Source organism: Rhipicephalus sanguineus, chromosome 6, assembly GCF_013339695.2.
Source record: "Rhipicephalus sanguineus isolate Rsan-2018 chromosome 6, BIME_Rsan_1.4, whole genome shotgun sequence".
Lineage (NCBI taxonomy): Eukaryota > Metazoa > Arthropoda > Arachnida > Ixodida > Ixodidae > Rhipicephalus > Rhipicephalus sanguineus.
Window position 1 is genome coordinate 159,729,103 of NC_051181.1, and position 24,404 is coordinate 159,753,506.

The 24,404-nt window shown below is 42.3% G+C and overlaps 1 protein-coding gene and 1 non-coding gene across 2 annotated transcripts in view; both read left to right on the forward strand.

The window, feature by feature from the left end:
* LOC119396912 (midasin) overlaps positions 1 to 24,404 on the forward strand; it is a 153,804-nt gene that overhangs the window by 76,090 nt on the left and 53,310 nt on the right. The window contains exons 34-48 of the mRNA XM_037664292.2: positions 2,599 to 2,719; positions 3,078 to 3,226; positions 5,633 to 5,820; positions 6,365 to 6,612; positions 8,637 to 8,751; positions 8,831 to 8,999; positions 9,529 to 9,887; positions 11,109 to 11,248; positions 12,406 to 12,662; positions 16,083 to 16,196; positions 16,968 to 17,131; positions 19,016 to 19,191; positions 20,148 to 20,290; positions 20,969 to 21,148; positions 23,546 to 23,773. Coding sequence (XP_037520220.1) covers positions 2,599 to 2,719; positions 3,078 to 3,226; positions 5,633 to 5,820; positions 6,365 to 6,612; positions 8,637 to 8,751; positions 8,831 to 8,999; positions 9,529 to 9,887; positions 11,109 to 11,248; positions 12,406 to 12,662; positions 16,083 to 16,196; positions 16,968 to 17,131; positions 19,016 to 19,191; positions 20,148 to 20,290; positions 20,969 to 21,148; positions 23,546 to 23,773 — 2,751 coding nt within the window. The remainder of the gene's footprint in view (positions 1 to 2,598; positions 2,720 to 3,077; positions 3,227 to 5,632; positions 5,821 to 6,364; positions 6,613 to 8,636; positions 8,752 to 8,830; positions 9,000 to 9,528; positions 9,888 to 11,108; positions 11,249 to 12,405; positions 12,663 to 16,082; positions 16,197 to 16,967; positions 17,132 to 19,015; positions 19,192 to 20,147; positions 20,291 to 20,968; positions 21,149 to 23,545; positions 23,774 to 24,404) is intronic.
* Positions 2,313 to 2,384, forward strand: Trnai-uau (transfer RNA isoleucine (anticodon UAU)). The gene has a single exon. It is a non-coding gene; the product is annotated as a tRNA-Ile (tRNA).

A 24,404-nucleotide genomic window follows, 5' to 3' on the forward strand; every position in this document is an offset into this window, starting at 1 on the left:
AGAAATCTCCTAAACGGAACTGCTGCTTAAACGGAACAAATGCCTCTACTATGATTGGTTTCATACTTGGATTCTCCACCCCTGTTCATCTCTCAGTAAACGGAACACGTTTTCCTGGTTCCTTCAGGTTCCATTTAATGAGATCCTACTGTATTTTAAACAAACCAACTGATGTGTTTCACCGGATGCAAACTGCCTGGAAAGGTGGTTTCACTGCAGCGTGCATCCGCTATGCCTTGAAACTACCTATGCCACAAAGCCACGCTGGAAGGTTAAGTGCATATTACCTGCACCATAATTGATTTTTTTTTAAAGTTTAGAAGTGTGTTATATGGGCTAAGTAAAGCCAGCTTTAAATCGTAATGTATTTTACTGCTGATAACTTGCACTGTGCTGCAATTTGAATTTGCTTCGAAACTATTCGGCACTAATTGCCATTTGCTTCAACTTTCTTTTAAACTAAGAAAGTTATATTCACACCAGCCTACTCATGCTTATTTTCTACACTTATGAGGCGGCACAGGCCATCTAATGTGTACACCCTCCTCTCTACAGATGTCTTTCTATCTAGTTAATCGATTCACTTGCCTGCTGCTTAGCATGCTGCGTGTAGTGCACTTTGCCCATGTGTAGTGTCAAAGGATATGACAAGAAACAACATAAATATCTGAGCTTTGTAGATAGCAGTTAGGTTTTTGCCCAGGTGTCAATGGTCACAAAGTTGTTTATTGAGGAACCTTGAACCCAAGTTCTTCATCGTAGAACACCTGACAAATAACATCTCCTATACTTTCCTTGGCAATATTGTCTGTTAGTTCTCATTAATATTGTGTCTAACAAAGAGAAACGAGCCCTTAAAATTAGAGCTGTGCGAATAGCAAAATTTTGGGTGCGAAGCGAATTCGAATAATAAAGATTGAGTGCGAATCGAATCGAATAATTTCGAATAATTTTCCAATATTTCTCAAACTTTTTTCGAATAATTCGAAGTGAAATTACAGAAAAAGTTGCAGAGAATCCCTAAGTATGTTCTTGTGAGATAGCAACATGAAAGTGTTTCTTTTCGCTAGGTTGATGAAGCGCTGGTAGGGTCATATTTCATAGTTGTCTTTCTTATCAAGAGTGAGGCAATGTAGAGGCCGAATTGTATTTATGTACATGATTTGGTGCAACCAAAGTGTTGACGACAACACTTTACACGTGGTAGGCAGAGATGCCATTTCCTCAGCCTCTCCTCCTCTTTCAACTTCTGTGGAAGCCCAACTGATTGTGGCAGACAAGAGTGTGCTCCCTTCAAGTCCGGAGTTCCAAATCTGCCTCGTAGACTTTGATATCTAAGAGCATCTGAATTTTTGGATGCTAAAAAGCTTCGGCGTCCTATTTTTCGAACTTCTTGCCCAAATTTCAAGTCCAAAACAGCATTAATTGAGCCCCCAACTCTGCCACATATTTCACCTTCATGTTGGAATCGGCGTTTACTTGAGTTAATACATTTGCGACCGTAGCGGAGCTTCAAAGGCAGCTTTGCCGCAATACGGGGGTGTGATGAGGTGAAGCATACTGAAACTCTAGGGACCACTTCCAAACGGACGTTGACTGTCTCTTGGCCAAGTTCGACCGTAACGGACCTTGAAAGGCAGCTTTGCCGCAATACGGCGGTGTGAGGAGGTGAAGCATATTGAAAATCTAGGGACCACTTCCAATCGGACGTTGACTGTCTCTTGCCTAAGTTCGACCGTAACGGAGCTTGAAAGGCAGCTTTGCCGCAATACGGGGGTGTGATGAGGTGAAGCATATTGAAAAATCTAGGGACCACTTTCAACTGGACTTCGTCTCTTGGCTAAGTTCGACCGTAACGGAGCTTGAAAGGCAGCTTTGCTGCAATACGAGAGTGTAACGAGGTGAAGCATATTGAAAATCTGAAGGGGTCACTTTCAACCGGACGTTGACTGCATTTGTCTTTGGGAAGTTCGAATAGTTCGAATAGTAAAATTTCAGTGCGAATCGAATCGAATAGCAAACACTATTCGAAAAATATTCGAAATTTCGAATATTTGCACACCTCTACTTAAAATACATCTTCTTTCCTGCATTCATAGCAAGGGTCTCGTTCTGGCAGACTTGATGCCTTCAGGTGGTATGCGAGGGGTTATTGGTCAGCTGCCAGCTCGTAAAGATCACGTGCCACGTGACGCCAAAAAGGCAGAAAAAAGAGTGTACCACACTCGCTGCCATGGCTGCGATCGGCGCTGACTAACACTCCTGGGTTTAAATGAACATATATACCTTATAAAGTGGACGGGGGGATGACCGCCGCCGTAGCTCAGTGGTAGAGCATCGGACGTATTATTCGAAGGTCGCAGGTTCGGTCCCTATCGGCGGCAAGTTATCTTTTCGTCCACTTTACTCTCTTCACATTTATATCCAATTATTACAAATAACATCTCCTATACTTTCCTTGGCATTATTGTCTGTTAGTTCTTATTAATATTGTCTAACAAAGAAAAACGAGCCCTTAAAATACATCTTCTTACCTGGTTTTCAGTGTAACATGAATATATTTCGTTCATTGGCTTTTTTTTTTTTGCATGATTACAGGATAACAATGGCTGTTTTGACCTGTGGGACGGCCACAGTATCTTGGCTTCAGCGAGGCTAGCGCTTCCTCAGGCCAGTGGGCCATTTCTTGAATCTCACGCAGCACTGGCAAAAACATCTGGTAAGAGAGAACTCATTTCTAAGTTTGGAATTGGTGAAGAGGCCTGTGCTTGTAAAACTCAATTTCTATTTGTTTTATTTTGCATTTCTTTTCTTTACTTAATGCCATTATGCTTTCTTGCTTTTTATTTCTTTCCTTACAATGCACATGGCAGCTCGCTGCCTTGTGGAGCCCAAAACATGTCTGCTATTGGTAGTTCTGAGTGAATTGTACATGTAGCAGCACTGAGTTGGCTATGCATTTTCTGTAGTAGTAATAAGAGCTAGTACTTCTTCACAATGCCCATTGTGAGCCAGACGTTCCTTTCTAATATATATATATATATATATATATATGCGAAATCTGACATTTCTTTCAGTGCACAGTAGCAAAGTCTCTTTGGCTACCCTGCGGAAAGCGGCAGCACTGTGTGTCCAACGATTGGAGACTGGCTTGCTCCCTCAGGATGCTGTGCTGTCCAGTTTGGCACAGACCTACCAGGCCACATGGGACACAGAAGAGGCTCAGGTGCATACTTAAGAGGACGCTAACTAGGAGTTGTGTTTGGTCAAGGCAGTGTGATCGAGCATACTTGATTGAACTATTGTACATTGCAAATGTAGGCAATGAGTGCAATGTGTAGCTGGCTTCTTCACAACATTTAAAAATTGTTAATTAAATGAAGATGATTGGGAAGTGAAACATTTCAGCTAGCACAGGACGGTCACTAGTTAGTACTTTGGTATAGTACTGAACAACATACTGAATGAGACTCGCATTCCTTTGTGCCTTTTTAACTGTCTTTTGGGGAAATACTTTCCTTGTTGCACTTTGGGTTCTTTGTTTCAAAAATAGCTATATTATGGCAGTATTGAAACTGGGCTGGGCTAAGCAGCCTGACTAGGGCATTGGATGGCAAAACATATTACAGCATGTACCTAATGTGTCATGCAGAAGTGAATGTAGTTAGAAAGGACACATTACAGTGTTTTGCCTTGGAAGAATGTATTGAGAACTAAGTTGTCTCACAATTATTGCGCTGAATTACTGAGAAAATTTTCAAAGTGCGAAATACACCCTGGTTTTATTGAAGTTTAACCCCTTGAGGGTTTTCGCTGTACATGTACGGCAGAAGCTTCCTGGCACCAAAGAGTTTTCGTCGTACATGTACAGCATAGCGTTTATTTTTAAAACGCGGGCCTTTTTTGATCCTTTCACTTGCTTGGCGTGTGCTGCCACACTTCGGGAATACGTGGAATTTTTTTCGTGCGCCGATGTCACTCCGTTGTATTTTTTTTTTGCTTCCCAAAACGGCGTGCCGGCTATCGCTTGCCCATCCGAGCGCGTTCGCGGTGCAGCTGGTTTAAAGTGCACGCCTTTTTCGATCATTTCTCTTGCTTTGCATGTGCTGCCACATTTCGGGAATACGTGGAATTTTTTTCATGCGCCGATGTCTCTCCGTTGTTGCTTTTTTTATGCTTCGCAAAACGGCGCGCCGGCTATCGCTTGCGCAACCGAGCGTGCCCGTGGAGTGGTTGGTTTCAAACGCGCGCCTTCTTCGATCATTTCTCTTGCTTGGCATGTGCTGCCACGCTTCGGGAATACATGGAATTTTTTTAGTGCGCCGATGCACCTCCATGCGCCGATATCTCTCGTTTTTTTTTTTTTTTTTTTTTTTTTTTTTTGCTTTCCAAAGCGGCGTGGCGGTTTTCAGTTGCGCATCAGAACGCGCGCACGCGGTTCGGCTGGTTTCGGTTTCGTCCTTGGGGTGGTTTTCGCTTCTTGCGCCCGCAAAGATGATGGCTGTTTGGTTTCTAATCTATCAAAGGGTTACTGCTTGTTGCTCTCTCGTTTATTGCTCCCCGGGGCGCGATTACATCTGTTTCGGTGCGGCGCTAAATTACACAAACGACGCCGCCGTGATTGCGTTTCCTATTTTGGGGTCTCGGAAAAACTAACTACGTCTTGTTGGCGATAAGATGAAGGATTACTGTAAATTTTCACTCGTTTTGCTTTCCCGATGGACGCACAACCATAGAGTTTTCTTATGTGCGCTCACTGACACAGTTCGCTTACGCTATGGAAGCGCGCGCCGGTTGCTCTGCTGCTGGGGAATCAAGCAGCGATTCTTCCGATGCGGACTATTCCCCAAGTGCCGAATCAGAATCTGATTCATTGGATTTCTGTGAGCTATGTTTAATACAATGCATAATTTTTATTTATAAAAAACTGTTAAAGGTTTTTTTAGGATTTTACTTGATTTTACTACGAATAAACCATGTGTATGTAACAACAAAAATGATTTTTTTGTCACTTTACGGTCATGGAAAAAAAGTTTAGACAATTTTTTTCGTTAATAGAATCGTCTAAAGAATTTTTTTCAGCAATAAAAAAATTACACATTTTTGGACTGGATTTAGCGAAGAAATCCGACCCTCAAAGGGTTAAAGTATGCCATTATATACTTGTTCTACCAACAGAACATGTGCTCGCGGCATATGCCAGCAGCATGCATAATTGATATGAATACACAATAATTTTTCATGGTACCACAATGTTTTGCCCTGGTGGCTTAATAGTGCCTGTGTCTGCCATGGTTGGAACGAACAGAAGGGGCACGATCACAAGGTGTTCTTCCTTGTATATAACAGTGAACAACAAGGAGCCTAATGAGCCTGTGTTGAATTTTTCACAGCTATGAATGAGGATGTGTATTTGGGAAGCCATGCTGCTGGTTTTGTGACTTGTACCTACATCTTCTAGCTGCAGACAATGTAATATTTTTATTCTGCGCACCAATATGCACTTGGGAAGAGTGAGTAGGATTTTGCAGGCAAGATCCAGGACTCCAGGACAAGCATGTTATTAAGCATATAGCTATTTTGAAAAGGCCTCCCACCTCTCTGCTTTGGCACATCCATGCTTTCAATGCAGGCGGCCTGCAAGTCCCTGCTCAGCATACCGTGGGACAGCCATGGGTTTCCCTCAGAGCAGCAGCTGCTTCTCTCCTTGGTGGCATCACAGCCCCTGTGGTGCCTTGAACGTCACAGCACTGTCGCTGAAATTTGGAGAGACAGTTTACCATTGTGTGCAGTTCTGGCATCTGCCTCCGATCTTCCAAGGTACCATACATCTTAATACTTATCCACTCTGTAGGCCGCGATGCAGACTTGCAGGGATTTTTTTCTTTTATAGTTTGTTTCATTCTTTGCCAATCTGAAGTACTTTACAAAGGGCACTAAAGAGAATGATAAGCACAGCAATATTAGTAAATTAAACCTTTGCAATCACTCTTACTGTGAAGGAGGCTTCATGAGCCATAAAGGATGCAAGAACAAAGGACAGTCCTGAATATATATTAGCAGCTGCTCGGGCATAGTTGATTCTTTATTGATGAAGATTAAACTGTACTCTGCCAAAGGTTTAACCAGTAAGCTTTTAAAACTTTTACTGCGTCAGAACGGCCCAGATTGAGAAAGTACTTTGAAGTCTGTGATGTCAAACTGATGTACCAGCAGTCAGGCTACAGTGCAGAATCTTTAAAAAAAAGAGAGAGAAAAAAAGTGGAACCGTGGCTGTAAACTTGTAAATGTAATTGAACTAGTAAAAGCTTCTGAATGGCAAAAATTGTCAGCAGGGAATGAATCTGACTTGTGTTCCTTACAGGGAGGTGCTGCCCTTGCCACTGCAGCTGCAGATGGAACCTGAGAAAATGGTGGACACAGCATGCCTGCTGCTGTTGGAGCGAACAAGTCGCGGTGACTGGAGCCAGCGCTTGCAGTGGTTACAACAGCTGAGTGACGCCCTAGGGTCTCAGCAGCAACTGTGCATAATTGAGCAACATGTGGAGCCAATGCTGCGCACCCTAGCTGCCTTTGAGTCACCTACTGGACTTCTTTCATCCATCGCCACAGGTCACAAATTTACCTGCATTAGAAATGAATGCAATGGTGGCACAGCCACACCGATTATGCCCAATTGTGCCAAGAGCATTCCTTTGTGCCATCCTGCTCCAATGTGCCATTTTACTAAGCCTGTATTAAACCTGTGCCAAGGAAGTTTGAAAGCTGTCTCTCTAGTGAAATCACGACCTAAACTTAGAGTGTGCTATCATCATCATCGTTATTGTGAAGATTAATCTACCTGCCATAATGGTGGCCATCCATCCTCCACTTGCTGTTTTCATGGTTTTGTTCCAGTTCTTGCTGGTAGAGGTTCCACCGTTCGGCCTTGGTCTTGTTGCTTGTGGCTCCATGGAACTGTGAAGATTGAGGCCACATCATGTATATATATGTGCATTTGACACTGTGCTAAATGGGCTTATTTCTGCACCAAATCACTTTTGCTTGTGCCAAGATCTGTGCCAAAAGGTCAAATGACTGTTCCACCACTGTGAATGCAAATACGATAGAGGGTAACCCTTTCCTGTAAACTTTGGTTTGGTCTATCAATTTCCTGTGTTCTTACAGATGCATGAATAGCAAAAAAGTCAGAGCTAAATGTTGGAACATGTTTCTGCCTTTATGTCATGTGAGAAAGATTTCTGAGCTCATACATCAGAATCTTGATAATCCAAAATCTCTTAAATTGAATTGATGCATAACTTGAACTGCATGGTTGGTACTGGCAAGATTGTATGCATTTGAATCGGGGAAAACTCTCGAAAATTCAATTTCTAAAAGAATGCCCCAACTTGAACAAAATCTTGAACAAAATTTATCACACCTACGGGCTGCCTTCAGGAAAAAGGTGCAACATGGGGCATTGTGCATCAACATATCAGTGAAGCTTCGAGATAACTTGACCGCTTACACTAGGCCCATGGGAAGAGTGCACACGTAGCTACCAGCCTTGCCTGACCTTTGTGCCCACCACACATTACATGCAAGATAATGAGCACAGGCCACCTATGCACACAACTGCCACAACTGTCGCTGCTGAGAGCACACGCACATGGCAAGGCTGGCTTGTGCTCTTTTGCAGGTAGCTGCCGCATTAATAAGAAGTTTAAATCATCATCTATGATCTGCCACTGCAGCTATGATCTGTCAGCTGCCCATGTGAGGCATAGGAGTACACTCAAACCTCATTATAACAAAGTCACATCTGCCACAAAAATAACTTCGTTATATCCGAAAATTCGTTATAAACGATTATTTTTAACACTGTAGCTATGACAAGAATATTTTTCATTTACTTCGTTATAACTCATAATTCGTTATATCCGTGTTCGTTATATCGAGGTTTGAGTGTAGTTGACAAATTCAGCACGCTTATCGGAGTGCACTCAGTCACAGCATTAAGCATGCCATGCTGCCAGATATGACAAATTATGTGCCAGTTCAGAGCTTTTTATTGTAGAGACATTACGTGGTACACTAGTTTTTCCTATACCTTGACAAGAGTTGCAGTGTTCAGAAAATACTAGAGCATAGATGAGCACTAATTGATAGCAGTACAGTTAACAGAGTAGTCATCTCATGAGTGCTCTGGTGCAAAAAAATTAGTCAGCTTCACGTGCGGCTTGCATCCTAAGCTTGCATGGCTACCCAAAATGATCTTATGCATTTCTCTTACATTGTTGTCCATATTTCTACAAAATGTGTACTTAAAAAAAAGTTTCTTTACACTGTGTTAGTAGGGATTTAAATGAATGTAGACTAAATCTCATCACTTAATCTGAGCTCCTGGGACTGTATTCTATGTTGATCACTTTTGAAAACACTTCCACTATTGCATAACGTGATGTGCAGTTCAGTGTTTTTCTTGTTGGAGGGATGTTAAACTCTCTTACTTATCAATGTCCACCGAAACGGATTAATTCATAATACAGCCCCTGTATTTAAGAAAAGTTTCTATTCAACAATGTTTGCTGGCCACTCATGCAGCTTCATTTAACTGAGGAGCAACTGCATTTCTTGCATTTATTTCCAAATAGATGCACCACTACTGCCAGAGGATCTGCCTTTGGACATTTGCCACTTTCCCGATCTCTTGTCAAGGCTGGCACTTCAGCCAGTGCAGTCCTCACAGGCTGAAGCCATGGGCATGAGGTCAGTGTCTTAAGGGGCCTCTGTTATTATATTTATTGTGTTCGCTTGATGCCTTCTCTGTTTTTCTTTTGTGCCTCAGAGTTCAACTTGTGCTGCGGCATGGTTGCCTGGAGGCAAGGCTTCCCTGTCTCACGGAGAGTGAGCCGCTTAAGGCCTTGCATGTGCACTCATTGCTGAAGCAAGTGCTTTCTTCTTTGAGGGCTTACCTGCTTCACTCATCCTGCACAAGCAAAGAATTCTACAGCAAGGTAAGGACAGCATGTTGAATAGTCATGCCATGCTCTAAGATGCATTCATTTGCAGGTTAAATATTCATCATGCTACTGTGTGTTGGCTGGTTTCCATGTAGACATCATAGCCAAGTTCTTGAGAATCGTGAAATGCACCGTGCTTATTAGGAAGGTGCACATGCTTACGCAGGGTCTTGTATGAATAGAACAGGGGACAAACCTTCTCACTGCTATCGATGAAGTTGACTCAAACATACACGAGCTACAAAGTGGTCTAGGATTTTAAGGTGCAGTTATGAGAGAAATTAATGGCTGGATATATCTATGATGTGACAGACATGACAATGATTGTTTCCTCTTCATTTTTAACATAAAAGACTGCTGTTAAGGTCCTTAAGGATAAAAAGTACAGGGTAGATTACAAGCATGAAGCTCAAAGTGTAAATGCAGCTGTAAGGAAGATGTGAGTAGGTTGAGGACATGTCTGGTGTTTGACAATATCCTGGGGATGAGGAACTTGTGTAAGCTTTTCAACCCTTTTTCCCAGGCACGTCTGGTGCAGCAACATCTTGAGCATTTCTTGCTGTCAAGCACAAGCACGGATGCTTCCACTAGAACCCGTGCTTCACGAGCTGCAAAGATTGCACAGCACTGGAGCTGGCTATGTAAGCATCTGCTGCACTTGCTCTCTTTCGGAGAGGGATCTGCGAGTGGCGAGGACCATTCGGGAGAGACCACAGCCCTCTGCTACCAGGAGCTAGCCTCCATCATTGCCAGCATGAATGACACGCTCAGCACTGAGCTGTCACCAATGCACAAGGTCAGGAAGCACATAGTGAAGCTCCTTGGCCAGCCCTGCACGTTGAACAGTGAAGAAGCTGCCAGTGCGTTCGAAAGGGCATCAGGGTGAGTGCTCGGCAGTTCAACCCCACCCTTATGTTTCGTAGCGAACAGCAATTATGAGCCAGAGAAAGTGCCAATCTTGTTCATTCGTGCACATGTTCATAATGCTTTGCTTTTGGTACGTCACAATGTAGCGTAAAAAAAAAGAAAGAACCAGCTATGATTGAACCAGCAATCATGCAGCTTCAAACTGGGCATCTTAAACACTACACCGCAGTCACCTTGCGCATGTTTAAAAGACCATACTTTCACTGAGTGCGAATGATCAGTTTATGAAGCAAACAGATAATGAAGCCATGCAAAGCATAGGAGAAGTTATTTGTTAGTGTAGTAATGGGCAAAAAATTCGGCCGGTGTTACACTCTTGTAACACAAGAAGGCAAAAGCCTGTCTGCACTCATGTAAGACAAATTAGCTGCAACTAGCAATACATATACTTTGCAGTAAATTGGCCCTTTGATCTCCTCATGCGAGCACTTCTGTGTTTTTGTGTCTTTTTCAAAGGGGTGCAGATTTTAGCAAAGTACCCACTACTAGGCTTGTGCGAATATTCGAGCAGTTTGAATATTCGAACGAATATTACAGTATTCGAATGCGCTTCGATTCGAATTTAAATTATTGAAAATTTCGAAGTATTCGAAATGAACGGATAGGTGTATAGTAGTTCACATGTAACCCTCCTGTAAAGGTGCTTTCACTGCAGTGGAGAGGTGCTATGCCGTGAGTACACCTCTCCAGGAAACATCTGCACTGCCGTGAAGCCCCACTTCAAGGTTAAATTAATACATTACCTTCACATCGAGTAATCATTTTTTAAGTTTAAAGTCTTCCATGGGTACTGGAGGGTTCTTTGTCCTGTTTTCTTCACATTCTGTGTTTGGTTTTTAGCACTATTAAAATATCAAGTAAACCAAACTGACTTGCCCAGCTTTTTCTTTTAATGAGGTTCTTCTCAAGTTTATGTTAGATTTACTAAATGTATTGGTGAGTCAGAGGCTTATGATTGAATGGAAAGAGTCACTGGAGTTCAGTGCTTTTTTCACAAGGAAACACTGGGAAGCAGTGACAAAGACAGTCTTAGTTGCTGGTCCTTCACTCGTTAAGTGTCTCTCAGTATGAGTAACCTTTTATGCAAGCTATCACTCACATTGACATTTGGATGTTAAATGATGTGAATATTCGGCAGTCATGCCTTACATGGCATTGCATTGTTTTTCATTTCAGACTCTCTCAATGTGCATGGGATGCACTGTGTGGTCGAGAGGCTGTTGGAAAGCTTCCTGTGCCCCTGGGCCAAGCTTTGCCCGCTCTGGCATTGTTAGAAACTTCTATGCTAGATCTCCTGCAAGGGCGCTTTGAACAAGGTCTGTAATTGTCTATCAGTATTCCAGAAACTCACATTCTGTTTTAAGTAACAGTGAGTGTAATTGAGGGGGTGGGAGGTGGGGGGTTACATGATTGTTTTCATTAATTTCAGTGTATGATGTATTAGGTTATAGTTCTACTCGCTCTATTTGAATGTTGTTGTAGGCAAGCTAAACATGAGGAAAGTTAGGCAGGCATACAGGCAGAGCTTAGCACTGATCAATCTTTGGAGTATTTGTACTATGTTGTTTGTTATTTCTCTAAAATCATAGCTCAACAGATTGACTTCTGAGGAATGGAACTGGGGACTGATCTGACGTAATACCCCTAGGCTGTGAGTCAATCCAATAGCAATTATCAGTACAGATTTGAGTTCATAATAAGTGAGACCAGGGAAGACTACAGATGCATTGGAGCGACATTTTTTTTACTGGCTCTTTTTAACCAAGATAAGGCCATCTGGTTAAAATGCCTTTTAAAAATTTCTTGAAAGGGATGTAACTAGAATTTCCAGTTCACTGGCTGGCTGAAAAGTGAGTTTTGATGGCATGAGAAAATATAATGTTGCTTTTAGGCTCCCAGTGGCCAAGTCCTCAACTGTTTCACAGTGTTTCACTGAAGTCTCCTGGTGGCATTACCTATGCTGTGACCACAACAGTGTTCTTATCCTGGCCCTATTCTAATGGCTCTATTTCAAATAAATCTGTACAGTAGTGCTGTCAAGAATTTCTCGCTGAAGTTCCAAGGTGTATTAGCAATACAATAAATTGTCATCCACAAAGAAGTAGCACAACACTACTTGGGAAAAAATGTTACAGAAGTCAGGGGGACTCATACTTCTCTATGACTGTGTTGCCATTGTACCTGTACAGTCAACCCCTGAGGAAGGGACCAGATGTCTCGAAGCATTGGGTCTACCTAATAACCTGCGGCTGGCACCATTTCAGCATCCAGAAGTCTAGTTCACGTCTTTAAAAACTTGTGATGTGAATGACAAGTTGCGTAGATTTAGGCTTGCTTACAGTCTTTTGCCATTGTATACCTGGATGTGAAGCAATGAGATGTAAGAAAAAGACGGGAAGGAGGGGCTTTAATTCTTTTGTCTTTGAAGTGGGCTAAGCATGGGCTGTGCCTGGACGCTCTGGTTTATTTGCAGGAGAAGTTGCCCTAGCCAAGTTGGAGTCTGCATGTACCCCAAATCAAGAGGATGATGCTCAAGAAGATACTGCAGCAGTGGAGCCAGGCAACACATTGGCTCCTGTTTCTGCACTCAGATGTCTGCTACAGTTGGTTGATGAGAATGAAGCATTTGAAGCACACCTGAGTGGCCACGACACTGCCTTCCCAGTGCTGGAATTTCAGCACCCATTACATGCTGTGGCTGTGACTTTGGCTCTGAAGAACCGCTCACAGGTGCATACCTTTAAGTTGTGGCAGTGTGTGTTGTTAGCTAACTGAAAAAAAAAAAAAAAAAAAGAATCTGCTATTGAAGATGTGAAACTGAACTGCTGCAATGGCATAACAAGTACAATGCCTATGCTGTTATGCTACTCAAAGCATATTTCTAAATACTATAGATGCATGTGAGTGTTTCAGCTTTAGTTCGTTCACATTTCTGAGCACAACTGCACTTGGAAGAAGCATATGAATGAGAAATGAAAGGACAACTGTGATCACTGCATCCACTTATTTATATGCTAAAGAAATCAGCAGGCAGGGCAGTGGAGAGGTCATGAAATGGTAGTCATCTTTTGTCAAGATTTTTTAAGCATGCTAGTGGAGGTTGAGGTTAGCCTCCTGTGTGTGCTCTCTTGTGTCTCTTTTGCTCGTGATGCAGACAATGCAAATTTTTTCAGGAAGCAACAGTTAGAACAGTGAGGATTGTGAGCTAAGTGTTGTCAAATTTTGTATCCCCCTTCTTTCTTTTACACTAGAAAAGCAAAGGTAGGCAAAGCTGACATTATCATGCACCAGGCACATTTAGATTGTTCCCCTTTGCTCGGTAGTAATCTGCAATGTGACATAGTACTGAGTGTGCGCAGAAAAGCTGTGCGCCTACAGGAGAGGGACAGTATATGGAAATCACTGAGTGTCAATATTTGTTGAATTGGCAGGCATTATTTTTTTTAGTTAACCGAACCAGCTGTGGTTCAAATAGCTTAGTTGGTAGGGGTGCGCGAATAATGAATTTTAGTACCGAATCGAATACGAATACAAATCGAATACTGTTCGAATAGTTTTCGAATAGTAAGTGACCTTTTTCAAAGCAGCCCTATACTGGTAAGGTAACAATATTCAAAACAGCCCAAGAATTAAAGAACATCTTATTTGAAACAAACATTCACAAAATTTAACAAAGGAACATTACGATTACGTTTAACCGACAAAAATATCGCAATAACTAAACTGAGGCAAGCTCGTATACGGTAGCAACAAGAGCCTTCGAAATATATTGTAACTGCAGGATGAAATATAACAGTGACTACAGTATTCATGGTGGTCAACAGCTTTTAAATAAAACTGATGCATAAATATTAAGCAATTTTCATGAGTTAACATTGTCATGAATGTCATGGTGAAGGTAGTGGATTGATAACACTGTCGCTAATGTGACACTGGAGTTTTAAGCAAAATCGCCTTCATCCTGTGATCAATATAGCATCAATAGCATCCTGTAAGTACATGGGCTGCATGCATCTGGTAACTTGATGATGAAAACAAGAAAAGTTATCCCTCGCGGTTCCAACGTCTCATTCCTTCGAGCATTTTTCGTCGCAGCTGATTATTAAAAACTAGAGCTGTGCGAATAGCAAAATTTTGGGTGCGAAGCGAATTCGAATAATAAAGATTGAGTGTGAATCGAATCGAATAATTTTCGAATAATTTCCGAATATTTCTCAAACATTTTTCGAATACTTCGAAGTGACATTACAGAAAAAAGTTGCAGAGAATCCCTAAGTATGTTCTTATGAGATAGCAGCATGAAAGTGTTTTTTTTTTTGCTAGGTTGATGAAGTGCTGGCAGGGTGGTGTTTCATAGTTGTCTTATCAAGAGTGGGGCAATGTAGAGGCCGAATTGTATTTATGTACATGATTTGGTGCAACCAAAGTGTTGCCGACAACACTTTACACGTGATAGGCAAAGATGCCATTTCCTCAGCCTCTCCTCCTCTTTCAACTTCTGTGGAAGCCCAACTGATGTGGCGGACAAAGGTGTGCTCCCTTCAAGTCTGGAGTTCCAAATCTGCCTCGTAGATGTCGATATATAAGAACATCTGAAATTTTGAGTGCTAAAAAGCTTCGGCGTCCGATTTTTCGGACTTGCTGCCCAAATTTCAGGTCCAAAACAGCATTGAGCCCCCAACTCTGCCACATCTTTTATCTCCATGTTGGAACCAGCGTTTTCTTGGGTTAATACATTTGCAACCGTAGCGGAGCTTGAAAAGCAGCTTTGCCGCAATACGGGGGTGTGATGAGGTGAAGCATATTGAAAATCTAGGGACCACTTCCAATCGGACGTTGACTGTGTCTTGGCCAAGTTGGACCGTAACGGAGCTTGAAAGGCAGCTTTGCCACAATACGAGAGTGTAATGAGGTGAAGCATATTGAAAATTTGTAGGGGTCACTTTCAATCGGACGTTGACTGTATTTGTCTTTGGGAAGTTCGAATAGTAAAATTCCAGTGCAAATCGAATCGAATAGCAAACACTATTAGAAAAATATTCGAAATTTCGAATATTCGCACACCCCTATTAAAACATATTTGGTATTTCGAATATGCACTATTCATTCGAGTACCGAATCCAACAGAATGCTATGCTATTCGATTCGTTATTTGAAATTTTCGAATATTTGCACACCCCTATTAGTTGGCTGTGAGCAAATTCTAAAGCTATTGCCAGATTTCGCTATTCTTTTGAAGGAGTGTTCAGACTCCTGATGTGTGAAAATAGTAGCTCAGGTTTGTTGGCTGGACATCAACACTAAGCGCCACACAAAGGAAAAAGGACAGCATTTCTGGTTGTACATCTCCCACACTTGAATTCTCACACTGCCCATGCTTACTGGCAATGTGGTATTCTGCATGTTGAATGTAAAGCATAAAACAAAGATTTCTAAAGGTGTAAAAAATTTTCCCCTTTGTGAATCTTTCTCCATCTTGCTGATGTCTGCATAGCTGATTTGCTTATTAAGCCCTAAAGTGCAGAAATTTCGGATAACAGAAATGAGGTTAAATAATTTTCATCTCAATTCATTTCATTTTTATATTTTATATCACATTCAAATGGAGTGCATTTGTAGTATAGGCATAGCCCGAGTTGGAGGAGGTTCAACCCCCTTCAACTCCCCTCCTCTTCCTGATATCAAATGCTGGCTGTGAGGCTGATTTGCAGGACTTGTGTTTGTAAGGAATGATGAAGAACAGTGGCTCACAGCAACAGCATTGAAAGGTGATCTGACTCTTAGGGTACGAGCAGTTTGGGTTTTTAGTGGAAAGGGTGGGAAGTTGCCATACATTAGTGTTGAGGCAGGAAAGATTGAGCTTAGAGAGACAGAAAAAGTAAGACCAAGGTAGGAAAATTTGCCATTTTGTGGGATCTCAAAGCAAGGAAACTAATGAAGTATTTGGCAATTTGCAAATGAAAGGGTAAAGGCAGCCAAGAACAATGGGGAAAAGTGGATGCAACTACTATACTGGAGGGAAAATTAGAAACACAAGGAACGCAGAATAAAAGAAAAGTGCAGCCGCATTTACAGTGTCACATTTTACTTACATCCAGTAACTGCTTACTCATACCAGAGTCTGAGTATGTTGTGTCACGTTCCATGCAGGGTGAAATGACAACCTGGTGGGTTGAGCACCTCTGTGGTTTGTGGGATGCACCACGGATACTTGAAACAGCACTGGCTCACAGTTTGCCAGATACCAGTAGAACATTCCTGCAAGTAAGTGCATGAATTCACTTCAGGTGGTGTAACATATAAGGAAATAACAGCGGCAGGTGTAAGTCTTCATCCAGCATTACAGTTACATACCTGCCAAGTCTCCCGGATTACCCGGGAGACTCCCGGATTTTGAACGTTTCTCTCGGTTGTACGGGCCATAGGAAAATCTCCCGGAAATCCAGTTTTGCCCCGCGCGTCCAGTGCTTTGTCTGGCCACATGAGCAAAGTTGTCTGGCCAATTAGTAGAAAGGATTCTTTTTCTTTTTTTTTAACGATGGTAGAAAGGTTCAACTCAGTTTAATTGCGCACGAAGTAGCAAGCGACGACAGGCCTCGCACGCGGAAGCGATGTTATCGCATGTGCCTTTCACGCGACCATAGTGCGACGGTGACGGCCGGGTCGTTTCATCTCTGCTTCAACCGCGTTCGTCCCTAGCGCTAGTGCGCTTTTACTGGCACGTGAAACAGATGATGCGTAAGCGATGTTATCGGTTTGGACTCTGTACAGATCAGCGACGACCGCAAAATCCCGCTGACAGTGTCCATATAATTGCTATCGCAGTACCCCCCCCTCCCCTGTTGAGTAGATCTCTCGGATTCCGTTTCTCCAAACTTGGCAGGTGTGCAGTTAGGACATTTTATGTTTTCTTTACTGATTTCCTCATTTCAATCAAAACACTTCACAAGGGCATTGCATTGTCCGTTAATTTGCTGCAACTTTCCCTACTAATGGTTTCTTTTCTATATTTTATATTATTTTACTTTTTTGCAGGATCATCATGTGTACTTGACGCCCATTGTGACAACTTCCTGCTGCCTTATAGCTGAGACGGCTGTGGCATCTCAGCTTGCTCTAGGTGCTCGCAAGGACAAATGCTCTGAGCTGCAGCTGCTTAGGACTCTACTGAGCCACTTGAATGGCCCAAAGTCATTCTGGTATGTCCATGTAAAGAACGTTGCCAGGTTTAGGTTGACACACCTTGTAACCTTAGCAACCTAACTGGTAGTGCTGCTTAATTTTGATAGCGCAGGAACCCATGTGCAATGTTCTTCTTGGAAGTGCATAGGCAGATGCTTAATACAGAAAACATGAAAACACGAAGTGGCTCACACATGAAGGGAAGAGAGGTCGGCCTGAGGCCTTCTCTGACCTGCTACTAGGTACACCAGCTCATTTTAGACTGATTGCTAGTTTTTACTGTCTACCGTAAAATCCCGAGCAAGCACCCCCCTCCTTTCTTTGAGATTTGAAATATGCGCCAATGACAGAGCAAGCGCTCCCACCCTCTCCTCCTGCCACTTTCACTATTTCTTAAATATTTTGGGAACAGTGAATGCATGCTTACTCAATAAAGCATTTCATTAGAACCACAGGTGCGAATTTTTTTTATTACCAGTGGCTCTTCCGCCGCCATCTTGAATTTCGATCCATGACCCTCCAAATCTTGTCGTATTGTCTTTCACCGAAGGGGGGGCGCTTGCTCGGGATTTTACGGTAGCTTTTTAGCAATGCATTGCTCGATCTGCAGCACATACTGAGAGGCATGTCTGATATCGCCCCCTGTGGTGTCCTTATACATAATCCTTTGTTACTGCTGTGTCTCAAGGTAGAAGCCAACTCCAATGAGTGCATTTAAATTACTTGGGGAATTTCTAAACCCCCACTCTCACCTTTACAACACATGCAAACTGTTCACTTGCAGCTGAATTAACTGAAGGCATATTGACAAGCTTGCTGGTGACTAATTTCTTATATAGCATATTTGTTAAGGTAAAGTATGCAAGCAACCTGAGAGAGATTATATAGATGCTATATTTAAGGTCATTTTAGTGGCACTAAAATTTTTAGTGTATGCTACTGAAAAAAAAAAAAAGAAAATACTATATTATCATATCAGCTTTTTATCAGTAGCATTAGATGTTGAGGAAGCTTTAGCACAGGAGCTCATATATAATTATACATGGGAACAGAACAGTAATTGTTCTCAGCGACCCATGCACTGAGCTTGACTAGCTTTGTTGCATTGAACAAAGCACTAAAATGGGCTATATTCATGCCATGCTGCTGAATGGCATATGCTGCAGCAGCATGGCATTAAAATAGCCCATTTTAGTGTTTTCTTTATGTATAACTTGTCTTGGTAATATAAATTCTTATTGTGGCCGAAACATCAATCCAAGATGTGGGAAACTTGTTCAGCACTTGCAACATTGCCTGTATGTTACAAAAATACCTTGTTCAAAATTATTTTTCCATAATATTTCGTCTCTGAGATCAGTGTCCCCCTTTAAACTCATCCCAGTCTAGGCCCATCGAATCATTTGAAAGCATTCAGGTGTTTACAGTATTGAAGTTGAGTAGTTGCATTCCATTTTTCCAGATCCTATGAGAGGCGAAGCATGTAAAAAAAACGCTAAAGGCAAATATAAAGTTGTAGTGAAAGTGCATTTGTTCCTCTTGAATACCACAGAGAGACATTTACTGAAGATGGAACTGTCACCATTCTTGTATTACAAGATTCCTGTATAAACAGTAGTAATGTCTTGTTGACGCTGCCTAATTCTTTATTCCTAAAGAGCGCTGAATCTCACTTGAGACTAAGTTGGAACCCTGACTGGTAACTTTTCCCGACCTTTCCTGCTTAGAAAGGCTAAGATGGTATGAGTTTAACCTGATTTATGCTTCTTTTCTTGCTTCTGTATTCTGACCATGCCAGAATGTGAGACTAATTTGTTGTGCATATGTCAAAGTTCTGTAAGACAAGTTTAGCATGTATGCACCTAGAGGAGACATTGATCGTGGTAGTGGTTCCTCTGCAGGCTTCATCATTCTGGTGCATTGGCCAAGTGGTTTCCCATGGTGGTCTCTGCGATGCCTGGTGTCAAAGCAGCAGGTGGTGACCAGAATCGGTGTGAAACCCTCAAGCTTCCTGAATGCTTAAGGTCACTTGTTGAGAGCACAACCTTGATGGTTCATCAGCTGAGTGTGAACGATGGTAAGTTAATGATAGAACATGGGAAAGCTTTGCCTTTTCTATGGTGGGTGGCTATGAAAGTGATTTTTACTGACACAGTTGCAGACAAGTTTTGTTGCAAAGCCACAATAAGTAAGGTAAAGCAAGGTCTTAGCTTAAGGTAATTTTATCTTTCGTTTTATTATTGGCTTTCTCTGTTATGACTGTTTAAAATCATTCTACATATAATAAACTAGCAACCTCCTCGTTGCATTCAATGTGATTTAGAGCATGTGTGATGAAACTGCTGTCCAATTTGATGTACAGTACAGTCTGGTTAAAGGAAATGCCTGATTGCTATTCTGGCCTTAATTGCAGCTTGGATTTGGCACGAAGGCCTCTAGACAAATGTTTTTTCGCTTGGGGTCTGCTAAGCACATTGTGTTGATCAATCATGCTGAGCACATCATGCTGATCATGCATACCTGTACCTCACTGTGGATGTTGTGGAGAGATTCTGTCTTCAATGTAAATTACTGTCATTCTTTGGCGTGTATAAGTCGAGTGGCATTTTTATTGGGGAGGAATGTGGCTGCTTGGGCATTATTGATCTCTCTTGGCAGTGTTCTTACTTTCATGAAACTGCCACCAACTACTGTTCGTCACTGTAGCAGTGTGCACCATTGACGTCCTTATGGCTGCATTGTTCATTCTGTTGATGTACTGAAGAGCAATGGTAAATGAAAGTAACACAGATGGGCACCTTAGTGACGCACATACGTTTTGGACCACATCTGCTCTTACTGGCTAGATAGTCAACATTTAGGGAAGATGAATAGTGAATAATGCCAACCCTAAATATTCAAGTATCTGTATGGTACTTTAAATATCTGGATTATGGGCAGCTGAGATGGCCCATTACGTGAACCACAGTTCGGAAAATTCAGTGTTCTTGACACTGAATTTTTTTTTTACTTGCAATCCTTGGTGTTTTCCAGGCTCCTACAGCAGGGACTGGCTGTGGTCTTTAGGACTGACATGGGCTCGTGTAGGCCTCTGTGCACTACAAATGTTGGTTCCATGGGACCCAGTTGATCCACTGTACAAGGCGGCACTGAAGTTGGCACACACGCAACAAGAGGTCAGTTGAAGGCTTAAATAGTTTGTACCGGGTTGTCCTGGGCAGATTCAAACTGGAGGTGGTGACTACATCCAGTGATTTTTAACCCTTCAGGGTCAGTGATGTAGGTGTATGGTGCCGCGAACAAGTCCCAAATGGTTGATGCCATACATTTACGGCACTGTATGTATGTTTGAAAAACAAGCCAATTTTTAAACTCTTTTTAGCCCAGCAATTGCGGTCAACCTGCATGAATGCAGAGAATTTTTTTCTTGCGCCGTTAACCTTCACTTTCCATTCTAAGGTTTGTTTGAGCCAGCGTGTTGGCTACCGCTCGCACATCCATGCATGCAAGGGCGTGTGGCAGTAATTTTGATTTGTGTGGCAGGAGGTTTCCATTTGTTGTGCTCCCAAAAGCTGTTTCTAATCTTTCAAAGGGTAGTTGCTTTGTACTAGCTTGTTTATTGGAACAACACTTCATTGCGTGGGATTTTGTTGCCATCCTACTTACACCTTACTGCTGCGGCAGCTGTGGCCTGTAAAGAACGAGTGCTGCTGCATAGCGCAAGCATGCCTATTGTCTTTGGGTAGAGCAATTCAACCTCTTTAGCTGCGTTATGGTGAAGTGAAGTTATGGTGAAGTGAAGTGAAGAAGAAGTGAAGTTATGTCTTTGTTGTTCTGTGCTCCATTTTTCACAGCTGTCATACCTGGAAGCAGAACGACAGCTCAGGGACTGGACCATCATGGCACATTTGGGAAAGCATGAGAATCAGGTGACGCATCCCGCACTGAAACTGGAGCAGTGCCGCCACCAGCAGCTAAAGATGAAAATGGAGGAGCTGGCCTCCAAGAAGGCCCACAGGGCACCTAACTCACAGGCAAGTACTGGATGCACTATTCAAAGCTTTATCATTCACACCTGTAGGATTTTGGCATTGCTGTTGTGGGAACTGTCTAGGCTAGTGGTTACAGTGGGCCGCTTTCATGTAATGTACTTGTACGTAAGCAGGGATAAGGCACGTGGAGTATAAAATTAAATGCCTGTGCTGAAGTACCAGACTAGGCTAGTCTGAGGTACTTCAGTGAAAAAAAAATAATAAACCAAGGCATTCAACTATCCGGCATCTGTAGTTAGTAGCAACTTCAGCGTAGCAGTTGGGAAAGACCTTTCGAGCCTAGAATAAACTTGAATTAATGCATTTGTGTTGCCACAGCACATGAGTTTCAGTTATTATTGATGTACTTTACCTTGTCCACTTGTAGTTGCCTGCTGCTGTTACTACATCAGCTGCATAATGGGTGCCAATGCCTTGTCACAGCATTCCAGTGGCTACGGCATTGCACTGCTGAGCTCAAGATTGAAACTGCTATCACAGCTGCAATGCAAAAGCACTCATGCATCATACGATGGGTTAGGATTAAAGAACTCCAGGAAGTTGGAATAAATCTGGCACCCCCAATTATAACATGCCTCCTAATCAGATTGTGGGATTTTTTTGGCACATAAAGCCCAAGAATATGATAGGAATACAGTGCAGGCTCATTAGACTCTCTTGTTTTATGTTTGGTAGCATGTCATGCAGCAGTAAAACACACTCCTTAGTGTAATTATCATGCTACCACTTGACAGCACTTGTTGCCACATTTTAAAAGCAGTCACTGCATTGCTTGGCTTTGTTGTGCAATAGCAACACCTTCCTCATGGTAGTGGCATCAGTTTCACACAAATAAAAAGCATAAACAGGACAGGTTATATTATCCTAACTAGAATTGTACTGCGGTGGCTGACAGAATAATGAGTAAACATTCACATACCGTATTTACTCGAATATAGGCCGGCCCCGATTCTAAGCCGACCCCCGAAAGTCGCAAGGCCAGAAAAAAAAAAGAACTTAATCATTGTACTCGAATCTAAGCCAACCCCCTCCACTTTCGCACATCGCTTTTTCGAAAAAAAAAAAAAAAACTACATCGGCTTAATTTCGAGTAAATACGGTAAGGAGGTAAAAAGGAGGCGTTTTTCTTGGCAGATAAGATAGTAACCAAAAGTAATTCCACATGCCATTACTTTGCAGTGTGATTTCAAGGTACAAGTCTGATCCAGTGCTACTGCCATCCCAAAAGGATTGCTATGCTTCTTTTTAAGGGAAGAGGAGTGTAGTTGTTTTAGTCAGTGTTGTAGACAGACAGACAGAACCATCGCAGTTAGCTCTAGGTTGCGTGGTAGCCAAAGGAAGTTGTACTAGTGATGAATATGTTGGCTATTCTTAGAAATACATGGGCTTGGTTGGGATTGATTTGTGCTGGGGTTGATGCCATTAAGTAGCTGAAGTAATCTATGGAATAAGCAGTTTGTATTAATGACCATCAGTCCTAATTTTGGACAGCACTTCTGTAGCTTCTATTACACTAAAGCATAACTTTCCAGTGGATTCAGTCTTGCCAAGTAGGCCACTGCGCACATGTTGCCAATCCTTGGTCAGTCCCCAAGAATGGTAGGGTTGATGACTGGACGTGTCAGTGTCACATACTGGATGGTAGATTGCATACCATTGATGGGGCACACAGGACACAGTGCCTCAGTGTGTATGTTTTTCCCTTATGTCCAGTCAATGATTGCACAATTTATCATCCAGTATCCCTAAGAATAGGCACGAGGGGGTAGGGTCCACCATTACACAGGAGGCATAAACCTTAAATATGTATTTACACATGTGTCGTACTTTGCTGTGCTTACGCTTCTCATCAACAATTTTCTCTCAACAAGCATAAAATATTGCCTTCTTGCTCATAGCATAAGAGGTAACAACCACCTGTCATGATACTGTATACATATCATCTGCTGCTGCTGCTACCTTACTAACTCAAACTTTGCATCAAATAGGCGCCAACTCTTTGTTGGATCATAAGGAGTCTTTATTTGTCTGCTATCACCTACTTTATATTTATTTATTTATTTATTTATTTATTTATTAGTTATAACCGCAGGGCCCAATGCAATGCAGAGGAAAGAGGTTATGCACAACAAGCAAGAGAGAATGAGGTGTACAGTACATATAAAAAACATGGATGCTGCTGAAATTTTAGCAAATGAATAACAACTTAGTAGATGAACCGAGTACTGAGTACATCAGCAAATTACAGAACATCAAAATAATAATCAATTTAAAGTATTATAGATGATAGGAGCTCTATATACAGCATCAGCTAATGCTTGGAGGCTCTATGAACTGACGATAAACATGCCTCTCTTGTGTTTCCTTTTGCCAATGTAGTACGAAGACCTTGCCCAACAGATGCGCCACTGTGCCTCCACACTGGCAAGTGTTGAACGAGTGGAGTCAGTGCTGGAGGGCCTGTGTGCTTCCTGGCGAGATGCACGGGCTCCAACTGCTGATGTCTGGCCATGGCTGACAGCCCTTGAGACACTGTGCAGGCAACTTCGTCAGGAGCACTCGTCTTTTCGAGACCTGTGCTACCCCTTCCTGTCCGGATTGGCTCAGGTCAGCTCGCAGCTGAGATCTGGCACGAGCAGTCTAGTACAGCTTTTTATTGTTCACCTTTTACCCCCTTATTCCCCTCCCCATGTGTAGAGTAGCAAACTAGACAAACTGTAGTTAACCTCCGTGCCCTTCCTGTATTCTATCTCTCTATTGTTTATGTATTTCAGTGGCTATAAATCTGCAAACACTGCAGTAAGGAACAGGGAAATCGAATACTGGAGCAGAGAACTTACTGTGTGTATCACTGGATCTGTAGGCAGTAATATTGCACTTCATTAAGTTCTTTCAAGTGAAAGAGGGTTGACGTTATAAATGCTTGAAATTTATAATGCACACAGTCAGTGAAGTCAGTGTAGTTGGCAGCACCTTGTCACTTTCACTGCAGCTGTGGTATCCATGGCAGTCTCTTAGGAGCATGAACATTTGCAGTTAATAAGTATTGCTTTTTTGCTTTATTTATCACTGACAGCTAGGTTCGCTCTCGAATGGAAATTCCTTTCCTTGCATCTAACATGACAGAAAATTAGAACACAAACATCTTTATTTTCTATTGTGTTATTATGGTAACCACTCTGAGTCTTACTTGTAAACTCGACTTACTGCGCTCTTTCCTGTCTCCCTTCTTCTTTCC